Source organism: Colias eurytheme, chromosome 25 (assembly GCF_061535395.1).
Source record: "Colias eurytheme isolate Ceu_HAF_F1 chromosome 25, ilColEury1 Martin Lab GWU primary, whole genome shotgun sequence".
Taxonomy (NCBI): domain Eukaryota; kingdom Metazoa; phylum Arthropoda; class Insecta; order Lepidoptera; family Pieridae; genus Colias; species Colias eurytheme.
This window is the reverse complement of record NC_143004.1, coordinates 1,122,426-1,145,414: the sequence shown is the minus strand read 5'-3', so window position 1 is coordinate 1,145,414 and position 22,989 is coordinate 1,122,426. Positions and strand designations below refer to the sequence as shown.

Sequence of the window (22,989 nt, the reverse complement as noted above, 5' to 3'; positions counted from 1 at the left end):
AGTTCGAATCCGTTCGTGTTTTCAGGTATTGTAGCATCATCAAGTTGTACCTACTTATTATATATATATAATAAATATCAGTCTATATCAATGAATTTAATGAGTATTTCTTATTTAACACATATTAATTACACATATTATTACCACTTCTTGCTTTGAGTACTTTCCAACAATAAGATGTTATAAAAAATAACTAATTACTGATAAGTTACAAAACTCATCAATTATTTACCTATTATACCGAACGTATTTACTTCTGATATTATGAATTACGTAGGTACAAAACAATTGTACAACCAAGTATTTGCGACACGAATAATGACAAATATGTCTGAATAATTTGCTTATTATCGCCAGGCCTTATAGCATAGATTAGTGCCGCTTCTGTTATCAGTTGATGTGTAAATGATGGATATAAAACAATTAATAGCGTGCCATCTCTCACACGACTCGCTATTTGGCGGGGAAACTGACGTTTTGATTTTTTTTTGTTTTAATTCGCGATTGGATACAAGGAGGTGATATATGTGGAATTAATTCTATATGCATGATGAATCTGGTAAGTAAATTCGAATTATCAAAAAAAAATATTTAAATTTAGAAAAAGACAGAAAGCGATTAACATTTTTTTAATTGTTTTGTACTTTATGAAAAATGCAATATAGAAATAGATGTAATTGTAGAATGTAGTTATAATAATAAAAAATATTTTGCGTGCGATTTTTTGAGATTTATTTAATGGAGACCGCCGGGATCGAACCCCGGTAGATATACTATAGTATCCCATCATCGATAAAGGATCATTCTAATTTAGACTTAAAACATTTATTTATTAGTTCACTTATTATAGATTTTTTAATCGTCAAAATACAGAAAGAAAGAAATATCCAACAAATAGTTATCGTCAATGTAGAGCAGCATTCATTTTGTACCTATATTATATTCAATAAACTATTATTCAAAAGTAATTTATTCCGAAAAAAAAAAACTGACAATATCTTCTTTTCAGTTTTATTCCCTTTGAGACATTAAATAAAAATACATAAAGTCGAATACATAAACTATAGATGATCTGAGACTGATAGATGCTCAAAATGTAGAAAATTTCCGACAAAATAGTTTCAAAATTTCCATTGTAACTTAATAACCCGATTGCGAAATAAAGATGGTTATGTTTTTCAATTCTATGTATACAGGTGTCCCATCGGCGGTATTCTAAGCTCAATGGAGCTCAATGGTGGGAGTTTTGCATACGCTGAGTACGTAAAAAATACTTATAAAATTCCAGATGCATATTTTTTTTCAAATAGATGAATTCTTAAAACTCTTGTGTGTACACCCCTAACAAGCAACCCGCCCAACTTTGCCACCCGCACGTGACCTATCGTTTAAGATTATGTTTTCATAGACAAAATGCACATTAGCGAAGCGTTATATGCCGGCTGCACGAAGCTAGAGAAGAAAACATGGATTTTCAGGAAAAATTTAGCAAAAAATTTTGACGTAATTTTGTTGTTTAAGTATTTTTTACGTGATCAGTGTATGCAAAACTACAAGTCCCTTTGCGCTTAGTATACCAATAGTGTTGGGTTGTTGAGGAAGTGATTATGAGGATGAGGATGAGGATGATAGGAAATTATAATCAAGTCGAGTCACTTTTTTATTTAGATAGATTAGGTTTTGTCGAGTTAATATGCATAAACAAAAGCTCATCTATTAGAGTCCGACTCGTGACTCAAAAAGTACCTATACATAGGTATAGGCTTTGTAAATTCGCCACCCGATCGAATCGGCCTGGCATAGCGCTGCGCGTAACGAGTGCGTTGCCATAGATACGGCGTCCTCATAAATTTCCTCAAAATTTTGAGGAAGCGATAGCGGAAGAGGAATTTTTTATTTTTATTTTTGAGGATGCGGTAACGGTTGAGGGACCCAAAATATTGCGGAACTTCCGCATTATGCGGAAGCGGAAGAGGAATCCTCAACAACCCTACAATAGTGGGACACTCTGTATATGTGTAGGTCTTATGAGATCTCGATGTCGGAAATCATAACTTCATTTTATGGCATACTAATATCAAAAATTAAAATACCAAAAACGTTTTAAAAAGCTCTTCATACTCAAAGTGAAGGACCTTTTTTTATAGTGGGGAAATCTTCCAAAGATACCCACGGCCCCCGGGGAAGGAGCCGAAGACTAAAACCCCACTGTGTTCCGTCGAGCCGCTTTAATGATGGGGCCGCGGGTATTGGTTAGAATTCTTCCGCGACCTAACGAAATTTGCTTATCCACAGCTAAAAAAACATATTATTGATCATCGTCATTTCAAGTTTACACAGATGTATAATATTAGTAATAAATTACATCAATTGTATTGTTATGCTAATAATAAAAGTCAATATTATAAAGAATGTTTTTATGAAGTAATACTATGTAAATTAGCTGTAAAGATATTGAATTACTGAAAAATACAGGAGTGCGTGAAAAATTGCGAATTGACATTGCAACATTATAAATTAAACTCGAAGCTTATAAAAATCAATTCATATTTTGGCGGGAAATGATTTTTTTGTCTCTACAACCTATCTCCGAAATGTATCAACTTGAATTCAATTCTAATATAATGAATGCTTTTACAGCTAAGGCCAGCTATAAAATTCATGTAAATCGGTCAATCCATTCATTATTACATTGTAGTATATTATCTGTGCGATCTTTTGATTCAGAAAGAATATTATTACGAATTTTTACAAATACCTGAATTATTTTTGTTTCAAAATATTATGACACACATTAAAAAATATGGTTTATTAGATACATCAATTATTATGTTCTATTATTTTATCGATTCGCGTCATTTATTTTTGATACAGATCTAGATTGATAAAATAATTTATTATCAATATTTATTTTGATTATTATCGTTTCAGCATTATTATTATAATCAGCGGCGGCCTTACCCATTGCGAGGCTCCGGGCGGCAGGCCCTTTGCGAGGCCCTTTGCTCTTTGTGAAATGTATGTGATGCGAAAGTAGGTCTGGTTGTTTGGTTTAGGTATTTGTCATGTTTGAGGAGAAATGATAAAGTTATACAAATGAATAAAATTTGAGTTTTAAAATATTTATACAGGGTGTCCCAAAAAGTAGTGATATACTGAAGCTGGGAGGTAGAGGACTTATGCCCGTTTTCACCAACATCCCCTAAGTTTATGGGATCCCCTAAACATGCTTAGGGGACCGTTAAAAGATGGTTTCTGTTTCACCAGCCATTAGGGGTCAACTAAACGTTAAAAAGTCCCCTAACTTTAGGAGGCCGACATTTTGCCCTTGCTATTCTTTCAATGTAAATGACGTAGCTCATTCGTTGGATTATTGTGCTTTAATTAAAGATTTTAGCCTTAGGAAAAGCCGCAAATATCAATTTTAAAATTTATCATCTCTGTATTTGCTAATTTGGTAAATCTTTCTATGTATAAATATACAGGGTGTCCCAAAAAGTAGTGATGAACGAAAACTGGGAGGTAGAGGACCAAGAGGGCTATCCGAATCACCCCCATATGTGTTATGCGATTTTTCGTATTTTCGGAGTTATTACATTTTTTTCAATTTTTCATCTATAGCTGAGTACGATGAGATTTTTATTTATGGTGACGTGAATTATTGCGCTATATGCTTGATTTTTTTTGTGTGCTAAGCTGATAAGCCAATTAAAGAAAGATAGGCCAATTCAGTATGGCAACATTTACTATCGTTAGATCTTCGAATGGAATAAAAAAAGAATTAAATGCCAAGAAAGATAAAATTACCCAGTATGTTCATAACTTCAAAGGCCCATAAAAAAATAAAATAACATTAAAAAGGTTTTTCATTTGGCTTTTAAAAACTTGCTCTATCGATCAGGTAGCTACCCTAAAAATTTCATTTTATTATTCTGAAGGCTTCAATCGAAAAATTGAAATCTAAATGTGGTAAGTGGAAAATTTTTATTAACATGATGATCATTAAAACCAATAAATAGGTGTTAAATTACCAGAATTTTTTTAAAATAGCCCCGCTGTTGCTCAATGCAAGTGCGACATCACCGTAAAAAGTTGTCTTTTTAATGTCTGAATGCTCTTTTATCATTTTTAATGGTTTCTTCTGCTACTATGAATTTCCGGGTTATTTCGTCCAAATTGTGGTAGTCTCTCGTCTATGTAGTATCCCCACGGAAAAAATCAATAGGGTTTATGTCCGGGGACCGTAGAGGCCAGGCTAAAGGTCAAAGATACCCTGAAAGATGGATTGGTCGTTGCAGCCTGCGCATGCGCCGGTGATGCCTGCTTTGAAGCCTGGCCTCCACGGTCCCTCGACCTAAACCCCATTGATTTGTTTTAATTGGGATACTAAAAAAACCTCGGCTACTTGAGAGAATCTAGCGCAATAATTCACGTCACCATAAATAAAAATCTCATCGTACTCGGCGATAGATGAAAAATTGAAAAAAATGTAATAACTCCGAAAATACGAAAAATCGCATAACACACATGGGGGTGATTGGGATAGCCCTCTTGGTCCTCTACCTCCCAGCTTTCGTTCATCACTACTTTTTGGGACACCCTGTATATTTATACATAGAAAGATTTACCAAATTAACAAATACAGAGATGATAAATTTTAAAATTGATATTTGCGGCTTTTCCTAAGGCTAAAATCTTTAATTAAAGCACAATAATCCAACGAATGAGCTACGTCATTTACATTGAAAGAATAGCAAGGGCTGAAAGCCGATCTTGTGTCATCGAATTCCTCAAATATTATGTTTTAATAATTTTAAGCCTCGAAAAACTCCTTTCAGCAGACGCAACTGTCACAGGTGTGGTGGCAATAATTCTCAGGACTATTTCGATAGTGGGGTAAACTTCAGTTAATTTGTTTTCTATTATGTATTTCAGCACCGATATAATATCGTCGTTTCCTTCATACACACGCATGAACATACTCAGTACACGCACACATTTTCATTTTTTTAAATTTGCTTGGGTGGGTTGTTGCTTGTTGCGCGAGGCCCCTGCAAGAGCGAGGCCCCGGGCGATTGCCCCGTTCGCCACCCCCTAAGGCCGCCACTGATTATAATCATCTCTTTTGATATATATTTTTTAAATTTGTTTATACAGGGTGTCCCAAAAAGTAGTGATGAACGGAAGCTGGGAGGTAGAAGACCAAGAGGGCTATCCGAATCACCCCCATGTGTGTTATGCGATTTTTCGTATTTTCGGAGTTATTACATTTTTTTCAATTTTTCATCTATCGCCGAGTACGATGAGATTTTTATTTATGGTGACGTGAATTATTGCGCAAGATGCTTGATTTTTTTTTGTGTGCTAAGCTGAAAGATAGGCCAATTCAGTATGGTAACATTTACTATCGTTAGATCTTCGAATGGAATAAAAAAAAGAATTAAATGCCAAGAAAGATAAAATTACCCAGTATGTTCATAACTTCAAGGGCCCATAAAAAAATAAAATCACATAAAAAAGGTTTTCCATTTGGCTTTTAACTCTTTTATTTTGTTGTGTTTAACTCTTTTATTATAATGAACAAGTGACATTACATTTTTATAAAGTATATCCAAGTACCCACATTATAATAATTAATATTACTTACATACAACATCTTCCCCTTTCAATAAGATATAACACAAGGATAATAAAATAATTTGCTGACGAACGATACTAATTTTACAATGAACCTTATATACACTTAAGCAATAGAGTACGTACATTCATTACAGTAAGTTTAGCTAAACAATCAATTAGTTTGCAATAATCTATATCTATCCATTAGTGCAAAACATAACATCATGTATGATGATATTCTATAGACATTAATTATAAATCATCTCAGCTAGTAACATTAAACAAAATTTAATGATAACCATTCAATCATAAATTTAACACATTACTCGCACTTAACCTTTAAATACTTTAACACAAAAGTCAAACAATAGTAGAACATTCGATATACACATATTCCTATACTACATCATCCGATACTATTTTTTTTTTTTTTTTTTATTGTTACACTAGCAATGCCCTGCGGTTTCACCCGCATAGATAGCGATATCGTTACAGTGAAAAGTCTACTATAGGTCGGACTATAGGTTTAATTTTTAATCACATGAAAATCACCTTTACCCCGTCCCGCACTACGGCCTTTTTTTTTTGTTTTAGTGGGGAAATCTTTCATAGATACCCACGGCCTCCAGGGGAGGGGCCGTGGGTTATCTCGGATTCCTACCGACCAAAACCCCACTGTGTTCCGTCAAGACGCATATTGGTAGAATTCCTCCGTGACCCCCGCACTACGGCCTGCTCGAACAGTATACCTACTATTTTCTGTAGATTGACACTTTCAAATTCGTTATATCTTTTGAATGGAATATCCAATTCTTTTCATTTAAAAAGTATTTTGCTGGTAATGAAACAGTCTGTAATAAAACATCATTTAATGGGATAAGGATTAATATATGTGTATGGATAACATGGTTTGATTACTGTCGGCACTTCTATTTACTTTGAAAACGTAAAAAAGTTGTTGTAGTAACATAACTACTGAAGATAGACATATGGTATCGCGGACTTTCTTGTAGATATTGATCCATTCTATAATACTGTAGAACATTTTTTTGTTCTATCTTCAATAGATTCCGCAGCGCACGCGATGACAGAAGTTTTATTGAGGATTTTTTTACACCTTGGGTTACATTATTGCATTTTTGGTAAGGATCTCTAATTTTTTTGAAAATGCAATATAGCCTATGTTGCTCAGTAAAGATGCAGCTTTCTAATGGTGAAAGAATTTTTTAAATCGGTCCAGTAGTTTTTGCGTGAAAACCATACATACATACATACATACTTACATACATACTTACAAACTTTTCCTCTTTATAATATTAGTATAGATATTAAACTAAAACATTAATTACATATATAGTTAATAAAGAAATCTGTCTGGAGGACGCACTACTCTTCCAGAACGAGTACAATAAAATTTTGTATTTTGCGACACCTCAGTAGGAGAAGAATTAATCTTGTTATTTTGGACATAACTTTCATCAAAATCATCATAATCGCCGATAGGACGCCTATAATCAGGTTTCTTACTTTTATTTAAAACAGGCTCGTTCTGATCGACGCCAGTCTTAATAATTTGCTGCCTATTCCTCCTATACCGTGCGCCGTCCGGCGTGCGCACCCAGTACGATCGCGGCTCCGCGGCCGGACCCTCCACGCGCGCCGGCACCCAGCGGCTGTGACTCATTCCCTGCCCATCACGAATACGTACAAAATCATTGTTATTTAACGGCTTTAATTTTCGCGTATGCTGATTGTAGAACGAGCTCGATTTTTTAGTTTTTTCTGCACGTTTTATTGCTACTTTCCCTCTGGAAGGAAGCTTCGGTCTTAAAAGATTCGAACAAACAGGTAGCCTAGTATTTAAACGCCTACCCATCAAAAGCTGAGCCGATGAATAAATCTCCCCTGATATAGGCGTATTTCTAAAATTTAATAAAGCTAGATACGGATCTGTGCCGTCCTGTTCGGCTTTAATTAATAATTTTTTAACAGTTTGTACGTTACGTTCGGCTAAACCATTAGATCGGGGATAATAAGGCGAACTCGTTACATGTCGAAATCCCCAAGCCTCACTGAAATTCTTAAACTCCCCAGATGTAAACTGCAGACCGTTGTCCGAAATTAACCGCTTCGGGATACCGTGACGAGAAAACATATCCTTTAACTGTTTAATTACCGAACCGGAGGTAATATCTCTCAATGAAGCGACCTCCACGTATTTCGAATAGTAGTCTACGACCAAAATGAAATATTTATTTTTAATCTGAAAAATGTCAGCGGCTAGCACTTCCCACGGAGTGTCCGGTTGCGGGTGCGGCAGCAGCGGCTCGCGCGGCTGCTCGGCGCGGTGCTGTGCGCACACGCCGCAGCGCCGCACGGCCCGCTCGATGTCCGCCGACATGCCCGGCCACCACATCACGTCGCGAGCTCGGTTTTTACACTTATCGATACCTAGATGGCCCTCGTGAATTCTATTAATCATTTCTTTTCTAAGACTCGTTGGTATAATTACTCTGTGATTTTTGAACGCTATATTTTTAATAACGTGAAATTCATCTCTTATATCCCAATACACCTTCGCGCTTCCATCTAACAACGCTTTCGTGTGAGGCCAACCAGTTTTATAATAATCCATCGCTTTGCAGAGCCCCACATCATTCCTAGTCTCATTCTCCACTAACTTCAGTTTTTCATCACTGAAACCGGTATTTTGAATAATAAGATTCACATGTCCTTCCACATCCTTTTGAATTTTATCTTCAGTACTATGTAAATTATCTAATTTAGTTCTCGACAATGTGTCCGCTATAAACATGAGTTTGCCTGGAACATAACATACATTTAACGAATATCGTTGTAATTTTAATAACAGTCTTTGCAACCTAATAGGTATATCATTCAGTGGTTTTTTGAAAATAGATTCTAAAGGTTTGTGATCGCTTTCCACTATAACGTTAGTATGTCCATAAACAAATTGATGGAATTTCGAACACCCATATACTATCGCCAACATCTCCTTCTCTATTTGCGCCCAGCGACTCTCGGCAGGTGTTAAAGCGCGCGCCGCGAACGCCACGGGCCGCCCCTCTTGCAGCAAACACGCTCCGAGACCGAACGCACTCGCATCGACGGAGACGGTAACTTGTTTATTTGGATCATAAAATCTCAAAGAAGGCGCATTCATTAAGGACGTTTTAATTTTATTATAAGCTTTAGTATGTATTTCGTGCCAATCGAATTGTACATTATTTTTTAGTAATGATCTCAACGGTTCCACTAATTTAGCATAATTAGGAATAAATCGAGATACATAATTGGACATCCCTAAAAACCTCTCTAACTCTTTTCTGTTTACAGGTATACTCATGTCTCTTATTACACGAATTCTATCTGGATCCGGCTTAATCCCATTTGAATTAAAAATATGCCCTAGGAATTTAACTTCTCTCACCCCAAATTTACATTTATCCCGGTTGAACCTTACCCCATTTGCCACAGCACACTGCAGCACCTTATGTAACCGCTCGTCATGCTCCTCTTTTGTCTTACCGTACACCAACACATCGTCGACGTACGTTTCAACGCCTTCACATGCAAACAATCTATGCATTACACTATGAAAAACCTCACACGCACTACTAATTCCGAAAGGCAATCGTAAAAATCTATATCTCCCGAAAGGTGTTGCAAAAGTACATAGCTTAGAACTATCATAATCCAATTTTAACATATAAAATCCTTTACTAGCGTCCAAAACGGAAAAATAATTAGCTCCAGACAAATTTGCAATTATTTCATCAAGCGTAGGCAATTGAAAATGACATCTTTTAATTGCCTCATTTAAAAACTTAGGGTCTAAACATATGCGTAATTTACCATCCGGTTTTTCCACTAATACTATATTTGACACCCAATCGGTGGGTTCACTAACAGGCATTATAATGTTAAGCTGTTGTAAGCGATTGAGCTCCTCCTTTAACTTAGGTCTTAATTTAATAGGTATTTTTCTTGCACTCCGTACTACGGGAGGAACCCTCTCGTCTACAATAATTCTATGAAAACCTGGTAATTCTCCTATTCCTTCAAACACAGATTTATATTGCACGAAAAAGTCTATATTACAATTTTTTATCTCATTAATTCTCATAATCATATTTAATTTGACACAAGCATCTCTCGATAACAAGTTACTGCAATTTAGATTTAAAACAAATATTTTTTCATGTATTTTTAAAGACTTATATGTAATCGAGGCCATAAAGTAACCAATAACACTTAATTTATTTTTACTCACCTCTTTAAGAATTACATTAGTTTTCAATAAATCTCTTTTACTAAATCCTGACGATAAATAGCTAGACAATGACATTACACAAACATCGGCTCCACTATCTAACTTAAACATCACCGCTTTGCCATTTACATAAACATAATCGAACCAAGCGTGTCCGTCTATCGTGTTTATTTCAATACCGTTTATTATATATTCCTCACCTGAACCCTCTGACGGCGGGGTCGAACGATTCACTTCGCGTAACGATACCGCACTATACCTACAACACTTTGCAAAATGTCCACGTTTATCACATCTATAACAACTAACGTTAAAAGCGGGACACTTATTATATTGATGCATACGATCACAATAGGCGCACTTCGGACGCGTACGCCGCACCTGATGACCTTGATGCTGCGGCGCGGCAAGCGCGCGCTGCGGCCGCGCCGGCCAGGCGGGCCCGTGCCAGCCGCCGCTCGCCCTCGCTCGCGCGCCGCGCGAACTCACCGCCTCCACCTCGACGTCACGACCGACCATTGAACGCGCACTCCTCACTTCATTCATACAACTCGATGAACTTCCCGGAATTTGTGTATCAATTACAATTTTATTAGCAGGCGGCGCGGGCGCGTCGACTCGGCCCGCTTGATGACACGCAGCCTCCGCCGCTCGACACCACGATTCTGCGTCATTCAATTCCAAATCCTTTTTTCTTAAAAGACGCTCCCTTAACTGTGCATCTCGTATTCCTCGTATTAACTGCGTTAAAATGAGGCTATCTCTTAGTTGCCCAAATGAACACACTTTACTTTGTATTTTTAAACGTGCAAAATAACATTCGAAAGATTCATCTGCGTTTTGATAACACTCGAAAAACAAATGACGCTCGTAATTAATATTCTTCTTCGGGTCTAAACGTTCTTGAAACTTCAAACATAATACGTCATATTTGTTAATCTCACTACTTTGAAAATCGAGTTCTTCATATATTTCACGTCCACATTTACCAATTGAATGTAAAAATAAAGCACACTTCTCACGTCCAGGGGCATTTTCTCTTCCAGATGCAATTAAATACCAATCAAAACATTTCTTCCAATCTCGCCAATTCTCCGACATATTGCCATGACTTAACATTGCCGCTGGCTGTTGTATCGCATTATTGATGCAACTTAAATCTTTATCACTCTTTGCCATGTTCACAAATACTTATTAACTTTTTTAATGAACAATATCTCATTTGTATATACTAATTATTCACTTAATTTGCAATTATTTTCACACCTGACACCATGTTGTGTTTAACTCTTTTATTATAATGAACAAGTGACATTACATTTTTATAAAGTATATCCAAGTACCCACATTATAATAATTAATATTACTTACATACAACAAAAAACTTGCTCTATCGATCAGGTAGCCACCATAAAAATTTCATTTTATTATTCTGAAGGCTTCAATCGAAAAATTGAAATCTAAATGTGGTAAGTGCAAAATTTTTATTAACATGATGATCATTAAAACCAATAAATAGGTGTTTAATTACCAGAATTTTTTTAAATAGCCCCGCTGTTGCTCAGTGCAAGTGCGACATCACCGTAAAAAGTTGTCTTTTAAATGTCTGAATGCTTTTTTATCATTTTTAATGGTTTCTTCTGCTACTATGAATTTCCGGGTTATTTCGTCCAAATTGGGGCATTCTCTCAAGTAGCCGAGGTCTTTTTAGTATCCCCATTGAAAAAAAATCAATGGGGTTTATTCGAGGGACCGTGGAGGCCAGGCTTTAAAGCAGGCGTCACCGGCGCATGCGCAGGCTGCAACGACCAATCCATCTTTCAGGGTATTTTTGCCCTTTAGCCTGGCCTCCACGGTCTCCGGACATAAACCCTATTGAATTTTTTCCGTGGGGATACTACAAAGACGAGAGACTGCCACAATTTTGACGAAATAACCCGGAAATTCATAGTAGCAGAAGAAACCATTAAAAATGATAAAAGAGCATTCAGACATTAAAAAGACAACTTTTTACGGTGATGTCGCACTTGCATTGAGCAACAGCGGGGCTATTTAAAAAAATTCATTTTTAAACACCTATTTATTGGTTTTAATAATCATCATGTTAATAAAAATTTTGCACTTACCACATTTAGATTTCAAGTTTTCGATTGAAGCGTTCAGAATAATAAAATGAAATTTTTAGGGTAGCTACCTGATCGATAGAGCAAGTTTTTAAAAGCCAAATGGAAAACCTTTTTTATGTGATTTTATTTTTTTATGGGCCCTTGAAGTTATGAACATACTGGGTAATTTTATCTTTCATAGCATTTAATTCTTTTTTTTATTCCATTCGAAGATCTAACGATAGTAAATGTTACCATACTGAATTGGCCTATTTTTCAGCTTAGCACACAAAAAAAAAACAAGCATCTAGCCTTAGATTATAGATTGGTCTCCGCGCGCGCGCTACGACTAGATACCGCCGGCGTACTTGAAAAATGCGGCAACTTAAAGTACGCCGAATTCGGCGTACCCAAGCCAGTCGTGTCACAAGCATTGTGTGGAGAGGGTGAACCGATAATTTATAAAGATTTTGAACAAAATCTGAAGTAAAATGCCTATTTGTGTCATAAAACTATTTAAAAATAATACATCAAAAAATAAGAAAGACACTGGGATCACGTACCATCACTAAGTATCGTATTATTCGAAATTTCTCCTTTACTTCGAAAAATTTTTCTACGAAAATACGACGCCATTCAGTGTTGCCGTATTGCATATCCAAAAAAATACACGTGGTTGAGGAAATATTTTAGCAATAATTTGAACTTTTTTTTTCAATACTATTACTAACACATGTATAAAAAAAGTATAATACAATAATTTATTTCTGTTTAACCATGTTTAACTGACTCATATAATATGTTTTTTTTTTTATTTCCGCTTTTTTACTTTTAAACAACCTTTGTGACTATAGTATAGTAGCGTCGCAAGTGGATTTGAGTCACATGTTCATGGATTCGATTCCCGGCCAGGTCAGGATGAAAAAAATATTTTTCAAACTTCTTTCCAAGATGCCAGATTTCCCATTTATGAGGTAAAATTTATGTAGCTGGCAGCCCAATTCTTCACACACACTAGCGTCTTTACAAATTGCCTAACACACACTACAGAAAAGAGTTGCCGCACTCACAGAGCTATTGTTTTTAGGTGGGGCGGTATCTAGTCGTAGCGCGCGCGCGGAGACCAATCCTTAATCTAAGCATCTAGCGCAATAATTCACGTCACCATAAATAAAAATCTCATCGTACTCGGCGATAGATGAAAAATTGAAAAAAATGTAATAACTCCGAAAATACGAAAAATCGCATAACACACATGGGGGTGATTCGGATAGCCCTCTAAGTCCTCTACCTCCCAGCTTCAGTATATCACTACTTTTTGGGACACCCTGTATAAGAATTAAAGAAGAATTTTCCCAGAAGCACAATCCCACATTTCATAATAATTGAGTGTAAAGTATACTTCTAAGCATCGAATGTTTTGAAAAACAAAACAATTACATACATATTCTATATTTTACACAAAATATATTTAGTGTTAATATTATTAAATACGATATCTTTCCGGTTGTATAACCACTTTCTCATCGATAAGATATTTCGAAGAAAATATCGATTACATCTTTATTTGTTTACTATATTTATGATTAGTTACCACGCTAAAATAATTTTATTGTATACGTAGTCCACTAGTGGCCGGGGCCGGCTTCGGAGGCTTTGAACGTGGCACATAATATGACATAATATACAGCCTTTAGCACTCGCATAGCCTCTAGCTCTAAAGAAGGAATTTTTTGAAATCAGTCCCAAGTTCTTGAAATTAGCGCGTTCAAAGAAACAAACACTCTTCAGATTTGTTAAATTAAAACATTGTACGCAATTATCATTTTTAAATGTAGATTAGAACATTTAGCATTGTCTCCTGCTTTTATTGTATTAATATAAAAGTTATGAACCCATTTTTTTTAATTAGGTACCTACCTACTAATTAGTAAACTAGTTATAACTACTAGAATGAATTGTTTACCTTTTTTACATAGTATCGAAATTAATGAAATAATTATCTTTAATTATTTTAATGATTATCGGTGATTGCTCTAAATAAGATTATAATAAAGTCAGAACTAATTGATTATCCAATATTTTAATTGTTGATGTCGTTCACTTTCTGAACAATACTTTAAAAATATTCAATAAATAATTATTTGCTTAAAATATAGAGTCTTTCATGTTACAATATTTGCACATGTTTCTCTGTTACAATATGCAAATTTTGTGAAGTTTTTGCTAAAAAGTGTTCATGAACTTGTTACTTACCTTGAGAAAAACAATAGAACATAGGTACGCTTTACATTATAGGGAGTGAAAAACGAAGATTGATTTTCGTACATTTGTAAGGAAGTAAACGAGACAGTTTTCTATGTCTTATGAAAAATAGATCACAAAGATAAACTATAAAACATCTCATTATATCCAAAAATATAAATGAGTAAGAAGATGGACACGTAACGTGTCACACGTTAAATTTAGGGCTATAAGTTAACAAAATAAAATAATTCGAGGATACATAAAGGAAACATTATTATTTTCATTTAAGTACTTAGTTAAATTTTTAGGTGATTTGTTCTTATGATTTCTTCATCAAACAGGAATAAGCTGATGATTAAATGATTCAGGATTCACTTTCGAGAAGAAAAGCACTTCACCCTAATATTCGTTTGCATGCTACAGAGATACCGACACACACTAAAACTATAGTTGTTTCGCTCGAGAAAATAGTTATTGATGCATTTAGTTCATATTAAAACACATCTCATTTTATTATCAGCGTTCAGGATCATGCGATACTACACTTTTTTTTTAACTGTATACCAGCTTATTCTATTATCTTAGTTCTAAACAAGCAATCCACATATACTGCTGACAGAATAAAAGCGTTACAGCCAGACAGCCTCAGCTGTAACATTCATGCTGAGTCAGTACTCAGTAATCCCTTTCCTTGAGGTGATACAGATATAATATAATATTATTACGTCTTCACATATTGTTCTACCCAGTTATACCTTGCTTTTTAAGTTATAAGTATTTTCTGTTATTTAATGTACTGTATCATTTTTTGGGAATAAAGGTGTTTCTATTATATTATATTCTATTCTATTCTATACAGGACAACAAGAGCTTACATCTACAAGTTAATAACATTACATAACCTTATCGATTGAAATTTTACAACGTAGCGCTGTGTGCGAAATAGATGTGGCTTTTTTACGTATTCATGAATACAAAAGCCGACTAGAGCTTACATATATAGAACACTAGCTGTGCCCCGCGGTTTTACCCGCGTTGCTCCGCTCCTGTTGGTCTTAGCGTGATGATATAATATATAGCCTATAGCCTTCCTCGATAATGGGCCAGGACCAGTAGTTCCTGAGATTAACGCGTTCAAACAAACTCTTCAGCTTTATAATATTAGTATAGATTATAACATTGTATAAAATCCTTATCTATTGAACACTAACAACGTAGCGTTATTTACGAAATATGTAGGTGTATGTAGATTTTTGCGCTTACGTATTCGTGGAGTTTTCTTTTATTTTTCACGAACGTAACTGTAGGTAGCTCGTATATATCTTTATGGAAAATTGTTATAAATAATAAAACAATTCAAAAGTTCTATCATCGGGGATATAGCTCAGTGGCAGAGCAATCGACTGCAGATCGATAGGTCCCCGGTTCAAATCCGGGTGTCCCCTGTCAATTACTTTTTATAAACTTTGTAAATTATTTTTTGGGTTCAAAATCAGTATTTTACCTTTATTAGTCACAGAAACAGATCTTAAATTTTAAATGAAATGGTTTGAATACGATAACAAATGTTCTTACATTTATAAAGCGAATTCACCTTAGGTACGATCAATAGTTAATTAAAATGTACATTTCTTTTATTAAGTTTTTTTTATTTCCAGATAATTCCAATTCTCTTGACGCTTGGCAGCTATGCTCGCGCACAAAGCCCCAATTGCGATTATGATCAAGAAGTAAGTTTTTCTCACTTTTTATTTATTTTAAAATACTTACCAAAGTACTTTACATTTAACTAGTTGTGCCCCGCGGTTTATCCCGCATTGCTCCGCTCCTATTGGTATAGGCGTGATCATATAGAGCCTATATTATGTTGACCTGACCTGTCAGTATATTGTGGTAATATCATGTAATATTCATGCAAAATTTGAAGTATATTTATTTATGCCAAAGTATGAAAGAAAGCGCTCAACGTCCATGGGCGGTGATCGCTTACCATCAAGCAAACCTCACTCCTTCACCAGGATTATTAAAGGGACCCAACGACAGCAATAACAACTAGCATCGAGAGACAGTCTGAACTCAAACATAAACTAATTCTTTTTTAACTCCCTTTAAATAAATAAATAAATAAATAAATATTATAGGACATTATTACACAAATCGACCTAGTCCCGCAGTAAGCTCAATTAAGGCTTGTGTTGTGGGTACTAGGCGACGATAAATATAATATTTAATAAATACATATATAGATAATAACACCCAGACCCAAGAACAAATAATTGAGTTCATCACACAAATATTTGCCCTGACCGGGGATCGAACCCGGGACCGTCGGCTCAGTAGGCAGTTACTTTACCACTGCACCAACCGCGTCGTCATAAGCTTTATCTGTAGATGGACAGATTTAATTCAAACTTTGTACTTTTCAATAATCGGCTGAATGTTATCTTATTAAAACGTGTTTAGTGTTTATTAATTTAAACTATATTTACAGATATATCTAGGGCAGAAATATTATATCTACAACCAAAACTACCCAAACAGTTACGCTCGCGGCTCGATATGTAGATGGGTGGTGCGCTGCCCTGTTGGATATAACTGCAGGATGAAATGCGATCTTAGAATGCCTAATGTAAGTTTAAACAATTAGTATGGTTTTACTTAGAATTCGTCCAGTTTTTGATGTTTAAAAATGGGGCAATATGGGTCAAAAGGAAACATGCTTTATAAAATTCAAACATTTATTTATTCAATTAGACTTCTTCTAGAAGTACTTTTGAATCGTCATAGATTTACGATATACCATTTATCACCAACTAGCTGTGCCCCGCAGTTTTACCAGGAATTACTCCGCTTCGCTTGGTCTTAGCGTGATGATACATAGCCTATAGCCTTCCTCGATAAATGGGCTATCTAACACTGAAAGAATTTTACAAATCGGACCAGTAGTTCCTGAGATTAGCGCGTTCAAACAAACAAACTCATCGCTTTATAATATTAGTATAGAGTACAGATTCAATAAGCAATTTTTACTGATTTTTTTACTTTTCATCATATTCCAGTCGTACATGTGTTCCGGAGACCACATCCTCGTCTCCAGAACTGGAGACCCGCTGTTCGTGGCTGCTGAACGGTACTGCAGTAACGGTCTGCTTGATATCGTCTCCATAGGGTCTACGATCAGTGTTGGTGAGGATGACGTCATTGTTTATATGTATGGGGAAATAGAACCCTGATTCTTGATCTCTACACTTATATATAGAAGTAGAAAATATTTTTTTGTTTGTATTGAATACCCTGTAAAAGTACTGGACCGATTTGAAAGATTTTTGCACTAATAGATAGCTAAATTATTAGGACGTAACATAGGCTCATTGAGTTATAATATAACTATAAATAAAGTTAGTAGTACATATTAAATAATATGTACTAACGTTAGGATATGTTTTATTTAGCACTAGCTGTGCTCCGCGGTTTTCCTCGTTGCTCCGCTCCTATTGGTCATTGCGTGATAATATATTCGTCGATAAATGGGCTATCTAAAACCGAAAGAATTTTTCAAATTGTTTTATTTCATTTTATCCTGGGTAAACCGGTCGGAGATGGAACGAAGGGCAAGTGTAAAATAAAGAAAGGGAACAAGCTTTCTTAAGTTCAAAGCTTATACCTCTATAAAAGTTCTTTTTTTAATATACATGAATTTAATAAAACAATACTTTTTCATTTATCTTACTTAATATAGAGTTTTAATAATATATTTTCTGTTTTCCAGGCCTCGAAACGACCTACAATACACAAGGAGGGAACTTCATTTGCGAAGTGACAGCTCAAGAACCAGCATCCAGTGCAACTTGCACCTGTGGAGTTAAAAAAACGGTATTAAAATTATATTCTTATATATAAAATTCTCGTGTCACAATGTTAGTCTGCATACTCCTCCGAAACGGGTGGACCGATTCTCATGAAATTTTCTGTGCATATCGGGTAAGTCTGAGAATCGGCCAACATCTATTTTTCATATGTACCACGGGCGAAGCCGGGGCGGACCGCTAGTATTTCTATATATGTATTTCATTGTCATAACTTCTTGACAAACTGGTCTGGACTTTTACTATTAAAAGCAGGCGCCTAGGTTTTTTTTAATTCACTAGGTAATTAACCTTTTCTGCGTCACTTCAAAATAAAAAAAAAACTGTAAAAAATGTGTAAAAAACATTATTCGTGGGTTTCTGAGTCATTTTAATAAACAATAAGAAACCATTAATTATTCGACTCTAATTCTGAGAAATACACTGTTTAACTTTTAATTTTAAATAATTATTTAAATATAAATGATACATCGTTATCAGTTTTCAATTTTACTTTTGAAGGCGTTGGATAATGCCACAGAAATAATTTACATAATAATTAAAATTTGCTTGTTCTACCATAAAACTGATCCTCCTTACGTATTTTATACATATACAGGGTGTCCCACTATGGGTTTACTAAGCGCGAAGGGACTTGTAGTTTTGCATACACTGATCTCGTAAAAAATACTTAAACAACAAAATTTAAATTACGTCAAAATTTTTTTTTTAAATCTTATAGTAAATCATCTAGGTAAATGAAAAATACGAAACCAAATATTTATAGTTCCTAATACGTTTAGAGATTTATGTCCATAATAACTTATGCTCATAATATATTGCTCTTTTAAAATATCCAAGTTACTCACGACGCCAATTTTACCCAAACCCTTTTTTACAGACGCGTATAGTAGGCGGTGAAAACGCAAAACCCAACGAGTATCCCATGATGGTGGCAGTCATAGAACAGGGCTCGTCAAATGTCATGTGTGGTGGTGTCATTATATCAAATAGATACGTGCTGTCCGCTGCTCATTGTGTGGAGAGGAAGATCGCTAGCAGTTTGGGCGTAATTGTCGGCGAACATGATTTATCTACTGGCAGTGAGTATCACGTGCACACACACACACACATATACGCATAAAAACACAGGATTTATCAACGATTTCGAATGTTCGTCGAAATTGCAAGTTAGATTATAAGATTATAAGCAGCGTTGGCCCTCCAAATAATCGTCGATGTTTGCCGCCATTCGCCATCGCCTATATGATGAATAAGCACCTACAATATACATTTAGGCCCTCTACATTATCATGATTGCCTCTACTCGTCCAACGCTGCCCATTGTGAAGAGCCCATAACGATTTTTACAATGTTTCGGCGACATATACCTACACAAATACGTGCACAGAAGAACCTTTTTTTCTTGCTCGTTTATCTCGTCTTTGAGAAATCTAACTCATTACTATCACATATATATTATAGTATTATTTAAGTAAACGAATGAAATGTTAAAGTATTTATTTCCTTTCAGCGGAAACACCATATACGAAAGGCTACAGAGTAATGAGGATCGACATACATCCATATTATAACAAGTAAGTATCACGTACAGCGTATGTACTTCATGGATTATTCATTATATGTACTTTTGTTTAATAATTTCATTCCATTCATCACATTTTTCTTTAATGTCTATTGTCTATATCCGTAAGTCAGAGGCTCTCAAACTATTTCGTTAAACGATCACTTTAATAATTATTCAACTATTTTAGCTTAGGCTGAAAACAATTATTTCGCATATTTACAAAATAGCTTATGAATACGAGTTAATTTCATATGAATGTTAAAATAAATATCTAAACGTAATCACCATATCACCATTCAATATAGTTTAATTATTATTAAACTAGCTTACCGCCCGCGGCTTCGCCCGCTTTGTCTAAAACCCAATAAATTATATACTAAAACCTTCCTCTTGAATCATCTATTAAAAAAAACCGCATCCAAATCCGTTGCGTAGTTTTAAAGATTTAAGCATACAAAGGGACATAGAGACAGAGAAAGCGACTTTGTTTTATACTATGTAGTGATAAACAAAAATAAATAAATAAACAAAAATGCTGAATTTGATATTTTTGGTTTTATGGCATTCAAATGCTTTTTAAATATGAAGAATAGAAAAAAATGCGATCACGGGTGGCTGAGTTGGTCAGGCGTCCGCCCCGGATTGGCGTGAACGGATGCGGGTTCGAGTCCCGCCTCGTGATCGATTTTTTTCCATTCTTTATAAATTTACACTGTATAGGTACTACTATATTTTTCAGTGTCAACTACGATTACGATGCAGCGATTTTGACAACAGCTACGCTAATAGCATTTAATGATTTCGTCGGCCCTGTGTGTCTGCCATTCAAGTATGCACAGTATAACTTCACAGGGGATCAGCTTACTGCATTGGGTAAATACCAAATAGTGTACTTTCCTCTTGCTCCTGACTCTTATAAATAGATAAGCTCTTTTTATATGTATCTAAGTATTGCTAAAGATTCTAGATTACTATTACAATAAATAAAGCACGATTTGTTATTTTTTTTTAATAATTCATCATGATTCCGCTTCCTCTCAGCTCAAACTCAGCATTTTTTAGATGTGATCGAGTTACGAAATAAAACGAAGTAAAAATTAGGTAGATAATAACATGCCACTAACTACAATATCATTGATTTTCAATTGACCCCTCTCTCTGTCTTTTTAACAAAAAAAAAATCAAAGTCGACATCTATATCTTTTTACAGGTTGGGGAACCCTTTACATCGGAGGGCCGACTCCAGACATCCTGCAGAAAGTGGTCCTTGATGTGATTAGCCAAGCGGACTGTAGTCGAAGAGTGAACTCGCTCACTGACCGACAGCTTTGCACGTATACCCCTGGAAAAGACGCTTGTCAGGTAAAAACTGAATATATTAGTACATGTTTTATTATGCGCCGCGTTGCATAATCAAGTATTTTTATAGCTCATATTATGTTATTCTGATACACCTAGATTACTGTAAAATTTCATCAAAATCCGTCCAGTAAATTTTTTTGTGAAAGAGTATCAAACGTACATACATTCATTCATCTTTAGGATTTACCTAAAACTAACTTTACTTGTGTATCAATAAAACTGCCATCCTTGGCTGTTATTTTGGCAACTGGTATGTTTCATAGAAATAGATTTCAATTACAACACGTATAAAAGCCAGCCGCAACTTGGCAAAATACGTTATGATAGTTACGACTTTGAGCCAACAACTGAAAACAAATACTATGTACATATTTTGATATGAAAAAATAACATATAATTAAAGCTTCAACTACTCTAGCGCTTCCTATATCTTTTTTTTTCAAAATAAAGGATAGAGAAAAAAATTTGCTTAGACACCGCTAGCCTTGTGTACAATTTAAAAACGGTATTTAAGATCTTTATAATAAAGCTTTCTATAGTTTAAACAACAACAAAACTTATCCGTATTTTTATAGAAATAAGGTAGATTTTCTATCAGCAGAATTAGGACGGATCATTATTTTCATGCTCTCGTGTAATAACCAACAGTCGTTGAGACTTCACGCTTTGCAGGTTGTTAATTAAAAGCTCCATCACATTTTATGTTTTCCACTATGATAGTTTAAAATACATATTTATTATTAAAAATTGTCATTTGTAACCTATGACTATGTTCGACGTTTCTAAAGCACTATAACTATATTTTGATTCTATGTAATGTCTCATCCATACAACAAAATTTTCCACACTAAAGCATCATACAATAGCACAGCTAGACGCTAGTTAGAATACAGATTGCTTGTGAAAACAAAACAAAATTTCCTCTAGCACAATACCAAAAAAAAAAATTACGTCTTCCATTCTCCTAACCCAAAATGACCTCTACCGCTCTAACAAAACAATCTCTACAATCTCTACAACTCTACCACGACATAAATAGCTCTACCCCTCTACCAAATAAAAAATTAGCTCTACCACTCTACCACGGCAAAATAAGCTCTACCACTCTACCAAAACAAAATAAGCTCTGCCGCTCATCCAAAACAAAATTAGTTCTATCACTCTACCAAAACAAAAATTAGCTCTATCCCATTACCAAAATAAAATTAGCTCTACCCCTCTACCAAAACCAACTTACCACTCTACTCTATTCCAGATGGACTCCGGCGGGCCTCTTCTCTACGAATCCAGGTCAGGTATTCTCTACAACGCTGGTATCGTGAGCGCCGGGTCCCTCTGCGCGTCCGCCGGCCAGCCGGGGGTCAATACACGAGTGACTCAAATATTACGTTGGATATATTATACCGCGCCTGCTGATTATTGTGTTAAATAGAGAATCGAATTTTTAAGGTCATATTGCAATAATTTATTTATGCCATTATATACCTATTTTTATAGTATTAAATGCACCTGATTATTGTGTTAAATAGAAGAAAAATTGTTATGTTTTAAAGATGATATTGCCATAATTTATGTATACTAAACAGAACTATGCTATTATATACCTATTTGTTACAGCCTATGCACCCGTTGAGTATTGTGTTATACATATAGAGAGTCAATGTTGTTTTAAGGACGATTTTGCCATAATTTATTTATACCAGACAAAACTATGTTGCCATCGTATAGGTACTTGTTATAGCATAAAATGCACCCACTGAATTTATTTATTTATTTATTTAATAAGGTGCACACCACAGCTGACAATTTTGCCTCGATAAACACAAATTTAATTACATGTTGCGGTGAAATGCCAACCAATTAATTGTATGCACACAGCATAGTTGAGGGAAAAAAAATTATTAAAAATTACATTAATTAGCACAATTC

At 35.0% G+C, this 22,989-nt stretch overlaps 1 protein-coding gene and 1 non-coding gene across 2 annotated transcripts; both read left to right on the top strand.

Annotated features, from left to right (window-relative positions):
* The first annotated feature begins 437 nt into the window (after positions 1 to 437).
* On the top strand, positions 438 to 22,817 carry LOC149897432 (venom serine protease 34-like). Its single transcript, XM_090116236.1, has 10 exons — positions 438 to 559; positions 15,924 to 15,995; positions 16,757 to 16,894; positions 17,325 to 17,451; positions 18,035 to 18,138; positions 19,012 to 19,213; positions 19,645 to 19,708; positions 20,438 to 20,571; positions 20,909 to 21,060; positions 22,316 to 22,817. The coding sequence occupies exons 1-10, from the start codon at positions 548 to 550 to the stop codon at positions 22,490 to 22,492; spliced, it is 1,182 nt and encodes a 393-aa protein (XP_089972362.1). The 5' UTR covers positions 438 to 547; the 3' UTR covers positions 22,493 to 22,817.
* On the top strand, positions 15,639 to 15,710 carry TRNAC-GCA (transfer RNA cysteine (anticodon GCA)). Its single transcript has one exon. It is a non-coding gene; the product is annotated as a tRNA-Cys (tRNA).
* Positions 22,818 to 22,989: the final 172 nt, after the last annotated feature.

Bases quoted from the DNA above. Each gene is read 5' to 3' on its own strand.
- LOC149897432 (XM_090116236.1), top strand. The intron at 15,996-16,756 runs GTAAGTTTTTCT...CTATATTTACAG, and splicing joins ATTGCGATTATGATCAAGAA to ATATATCTAGGGCAGAAATA. The intron at 19,214-19,644 runs GTGAGTATCACG...ATTTCCTTTCAG, and splicing joins ACATGATTTATCTACTGGCA to CGGAAACACCATATACGAAA.